This window comes from Rhinolophus hipposideros (assembly GCF_964194185.1).
Source record: "Rhinolophus hipposideros genome assembly, chromosome: X".
Taxonomy (NCBI): Eukaryota; Metazoa; Chordata; class Mammalia; order Chiroptera; family Rhinolophidae; genus Rhinolophus; species Rhinolophus hipposideros.
The window spans coordinates 111182950-111188742 of NC_138046.1; the positions used below are offsets into that span (position 1 = coordinate 111182950).

Below are 5793 nucleotides of genomic sequence, written 5' to 3' on the forward strand. Positions count from 1 at the left end.
GCAAGAGCCACGAATCGTTGGTGAACAGTTCAGGTCGTCTAACTTTTTCATGCCACCTTTACAGCCCTTCCAAATGCTACACTTGGTTAACTGTTCATCCATTTGGTACAAATTCATAAGGTATAATCCCTCTGATATCAAAAAAAAAGTTAACCAACATCGTTGCAACAAGTCTGCAAACTTAATTGTCAGACCTTGTACAGTAGAAGCAAAAAACGTTCATTGCTACTTGGATCCCTTCTCTTCCTAGCTGTTCCTTTCTCTGAGTTACCGCTGCCACACTCCATCCAAGTCTCTCAGTCTGTGTACTCAAAATACCACAAATACAGCCGCTGTTCTTTATGTCAATGCATCCTGCTTTCTTCACTTGGATCTGCTTCCCTAATAAACAATGGCAATGCCTTAGGACCCCTCCACTCCAGGGGCACTCCCTTTCTATAGCATACTAAATTGAAACACCTTTGATTGTCTTACGGCTTTTGAAATTTCCCTTTTCCCTTCCCCTGACCCAAACTATTTTTCTCCATTTCCACTTTCTTCTTAACCTGCATCTTCTGTCCTAGTCGTCCAGGCTGCCCTCATCTCTCTCTCAAGGCCACATTGGTTTCTTTCACCAAAATGATAACATCCTCCTATCTCCAATTCCACATGTCCTAAACACAAATCAGACCTACGTCTTTTATAGGTCTTTGCCTCAACTCTCCAGCCTCCCAGACCTCCCTGCAGCTCTTCTTGCCAGCCATCATGATTACCTAGTAGCATTCTGAATTGTGTTTAATTGCTAACGTGCTAGATGAGTGCTTATAATTCCTTGGGTTTCACCTAACAGAAATATTGCAAAGCCAAATCAGGCTACTGGCATTAGTTTTACTTTTTTTTTGTTTTTTGCCCTAGTAAACATCTTTCAACATCATTGATAATCCTCATTTCATTTTTAAAAGTGTTATTTTACCAAAAAAAAGTAGAATGACGCAATGTTAAGATAAAAAAGTATAAATTGATAAATTTAGACTTGTTAAAATAAACATTTTATTGACCCTATTTTCATTCTGATGTGGACCAGAGAAACTATCAGGGAAATTCTTGGACAGGTATATGGGAACCTCCACAATTGTTTCTACAGACCTACTGTTTCTATGACATGGGCAGTTGGGACCTGGAAAGTCCGTACTATGAACCAAGTGGTTTAACTATGTGTTTGTGTCTGTGTGTATGAGATAGGCATTAGTACGACATTCTGAAGATAGTGGAGCCCAGGCATAAGAAGCTTGGAACTCACTCCAAAAATCCACAACCCAAGTATAGCCATAGTAAATTACATCAGACATACCTAATTTGAAGGACATTTTATAAAATACCTGATCTTTACTTCTAAAAATAGGTAAGGTTATGAAAACTAAGGAAAGAGTGAGAAACTGTTACAAATCACACATGACAACTAAATGCAACGCAGTGTCTAGTACTAGATCCTGGGACAGAAAACACATAAATGTAAAACTGGTGGTATCAAGTCTGCAGTTTAGCTGATATTAACACACCAACGTTGATTTCTTACAGTTGACAAATGTGCCGTAGTAATGTGAGAAAAGAGTGGAGGAAACTGAAGCTGGTTGAAGAGTACGTGGCAACCCCTTGTACTACCTGTGTAACTTTTCTATAAATTTAAAATCATTCCATATACAAAGTTTAACTGATATATTGAGAAGAGGTTCCATTGGCAAAATCCTTTGGAAACTTTGGGTTAAACAATGCCCAATTGAGTTTCTCAATGCCGGTAATTATGCGAGTTTCTGAGATACCTAATACGCATTGTGATTCTAACAAAGGGGATATGGGATGGTAAGCTTCCCAACGTATTTGGCCAGAACCCTTGTGTTTCTTCAAACAGCAGGTTTCCAGAAAATTGCTGACATAGAGAAGGTTTTTCCCAGCGTGTCACAGACTTCTACCCAATATCTAATCACGTTCAAATTTTAATCAGCAACTTTGGCTGAAGAGAAAAAGATGCCATGAACACTGGCAGAAGACTTAAAACTAGAGGATACTATGATAAATGAGACAATCAGCATTAAAGTTATGTTCAATAGTCTGCTTCAATTGACCAAACTTAACAGGATGAACATAAAAGGATAAAAATATAGCCTACTTTTAGTTAGACAAAGAAAAAAGTACACCTGAAATCTATGTAAATTTACTAACAATTGTCACCCCAATAAATTTAATTAAAAAAATAATAAAATAAAAAAAAGAAAAAAAAATCAACCATGTAAATATAGGATGATGAAGCGAATGGGCTAAAATGCCCATCACGTTCCACTGCGCAGCCCTGTGTCTTGGGTTCATAGGTAGAATTAGTACAATTGTCATGCTTAGTGAAGAGGATCTAAATAGGAAAGGAAAGGCCGTTTCTGCAGATTTGTTTTGTTCAGTTCGAGGAGTATGTGTCGTATCATAAAAGGTCCTCAATGAACTATTCCCAGAGGAGAAGGAACAGGATGGTGTGCGTCTTGGAAACCATGTCATATCAAGAAGTGCTTTCAAAACCAGGAATGTTACCCTGAAGAACATAAACCTTAAGGGCATTTGACAGTGGTCCTTACATGTGCAAGGATACAAGGAAAATCAATCCTATTCAGTGTAACTTTGGAAGTCGGAAGAAGGATCTCAGGAAATAAGAGGTGGCATATTTCAGTTCAACACCATCTTTGTAAACATTAAACTGCCTCACAATGGAATGGACAGCCTTGAAGCAAAGTGAGCTAGATATCCATCTGCCCAGGTTGCTGCCAGGGTGACTTCTGCATTGCACCTGATAAATGACTTCTACGTAGCCTTCTAGTTCTAAGACCTGTAAATCCATGAAACCACAGGGAAGGGAAAAAATTAAGAGGCACTGAGAAAACTAGCAAACTATTGAAAACACTCCCTAAGGTATCTTACATCCCACTCTACCTCTCTTCTAACCAGCATCCCTGAAATAATACACAGAAACTGCCTGAACAAATGCTGGCATTTAGCCAAAGAATCAGTGCCAGAATGCCATCCCTAAGTGTGTATCTAATACGCTTCTAATGGTATAATTTAAGTTACAGTAGAGGACGGGGAATTGATCAATCTATTTAGACCAAATATTATTACTCAAAAAACAATTACTGAAACAAACAAGTTGATTTTTAAAAATCCACTGCTTTTCCCTCCAATGGAAATAATTGGCTTATAAAAAGACTATGTGGATAAGTTCAAGGCCTGCGTCAAGTTTGCTCCCAAGCTGAGCCAGAACTAACAAGAGGTGAGTGATTGAGGCATCTGTGACACAAAAGTTGAGGAAACATAATCAGGGTCCCATATCACAGGCTCAGAGCCCCTGAGAGTGACTGTCACTTTAAGTTTTGCATCAGAGGTGCCTGCCTACCTCAGCCTTCACCCAGATCTGTGATTGGTCAGGCCATCAGAGCCCTTTCATGACACCACATCAGATTCCCTGGGTAACTGTCACATAGCTACCTACTGGCGATACGATCTGTTTGGTCAAGAAACGAAGAGAATGAGACTTAAGGCTACATCTTCTCCCAACCCGGGGTAAGATAGAAGCCTGCACCATTACACAGCAATGGCCGGGGCCCCAGAGTGGAGAAGGGCCGAGCCTAATCCAAGAGATCTCGGGTCTGGCAGGAATGGCAGGGGCGGCGTACGTGGGAGAGGCAGGAGCTGGAGAGGTTCCTCCAGCCACCTGGAGCCTAGGGCCTCCGCGCCCCAAGAACCACCTCTCTGCTTTAAATTAAAGAGCAGTATGATTGGTGTGGTGATTGGTCGTGGCGGGTCAAAGATAAAAGAGATCCAAGGTATGACAAAGACCAACATACAGATCATAAGAGGTGATTCTGAAGCAGAGGTAAAAATTTTTGGCCGCAAGGAAATGAAAGCAAAGGCCAAAGCAGCTATAGAAAGTCTTGTTAAAAAACAAGAAGAAACTTACAGTTCAGAATCCAGTGTTGCTAATGCTGCATCCCAATCCTCTGTTGAAAGAGACTTAAGTGCAGATAACGTTAGAGAACTTCGGCCATTGATAGATTGGGATCACGTTAAGGCAGAAGTTGTGGAGTGGGAGAAAAGAAAATGGGCAGATTTACCACCCATTAAGAAAAACTTTTACATAGAATCCCAGGCAACAAGCTCACTTTCTCAGGAACAGGTAGACACTTGGAGAAAGGAGAATTTCAATATAGTATGTGATGACTTGAAGGATGGTGAAAAACGTCCAATCCCCAACCCGATTCGTGAATTCCAAGACCCTTTTCAGCACTATCCTGAAGTGATGAAAAACATAGCAAAAGCAGGATTTCAAAAGCCAACGCCAATTCAATCACAGGCATGGCCAATTGTTTTACAAGGGATAGATCTTATAGGAATCGCACAGACTGGAACAGGCAAAACATTGTCTTATTTATTACCTGGGATTATTCATCTCAATTCTCAACCAATAGCTAGAGAACAAAGGAATGGACCTGGCATGCTGGTCCTCACACCGACTAGAGAATTAGCTCTTCAGGTGGAAGCTGAATGTTCTAAGTATTCATGTAAGGGTCTTAAAACTGTTTGTATCTATGGTGGTGGAAATAGAGAAAGACAAATAAAAGAGATTGCCAAAGGTGTCGACATCATTATTGCAACTCCTGGACGACTGAATGACCTGCAAATGAATAAACTCGTCAATCTGAGAAGCATAACCTACGTAGTCTTAGATGAGGCTGATAAAATGCTGGATTTGGGGTTCGAATGTCAGATAATGAAGATTTTATTAGATGTGCGCCCAGACCGGCAGACTGTTATGACAAGTGCAACTTGGCCAGAAACCATCCGTCACCTTGCACAATCTTATTTGAAAGAGCCTATGATTGTTTACGTTGGTACTCTGGATCTAGCTGCTGTAAATACAGTGAAGCAAAATATAATTGTTACCACAGAAGAAGCAAAACGATCTCTTCTACAAGAATTCCTACAGAGCATGCTGCCCAAAGACAAAGTCGTCGTGTTTGTCAGCAGAAAAATTGTTGCTGATGACTTATCCAGTGATTTAAGCATCCAAGGCATACCTGTACAATCACTGCATAGCAACAGAGAACAGAGTGATCGTGAGCAAGCATTAGAAGAGTTTAAAAGTGGATGTGTGAAAATATTGATTGCTACTGATTTAGCATCCCGAGGTCTCGATGTTGACGATGTCACACACATATATAATTATGACTTCCCACGGAATATTGAAGAATATGTACACAGAGTAGGGCGTACAGGAAGAGCAGGGAAGACCGGCGTATCTATTAGCCTTGTGACTCAAAATGATTGGAAGATTGCCCCGGAATTAATTAAAATTCTGGAAAAAGCAAATCAAAGTGTCCCAGAAGACCTTGTAACAATGATTGAACAACACAAGTTAGGCAAAGAAAAAAAGTACCCAGGAAAATATTCCAAAAACTCTCAAGGAAGACCCAAGTAGTCTGGTTGATGTCTACATTGAAAAGTTGTCCCTGGCTACTAGAAGATTCAAGACATGTTAAAGATATGCAGTATTCAAGATACATAAGGAAGTATCGGAAACATACCAGCAGTTTAAAGACATGTGACCAATTCTTAATACCACTAAGCTTTCAATATTGGGTCTGTTCCTTAATAAAATCGAATGTTATGAAAACGAGAGAGTGAGAGATTATGTGGGGAAGAAATAAATATGTATTGGTTAAAGTTTAGTCTGTAGCATAGCGTGCCGTGTCCTTCTGTGTCTTCCCTGAAAGACTT

The 5793-nt window shown here is 40.1% G+C and overlaps 1 protein-coding gene across 1 annotated transcript; it reads left to right on the top strand.

Moving 5' to 3' along the window:
• Positions 1 to 3610: 3610 nt before the first annotated feature.
• LOC308495181 (putative ATP-dependent RNA helicase DDX53) lies at positions 3611 to 5494 on the top strand (the record flags this gene model as incomplete). The annotated part of the gene is made up of 1 exon (XM_081043100.1): positions 3611 to 5494. The coding sequence occupies one exon, from the start codon at positions 3611 to 3613 to the stop codon at positions 5492 to 5494; it is 1884 nt and encodes a 627-aa protein (XP_080899226.1).
• Positions 5495 to 5793: the final 299 nt, after the last annotated feature.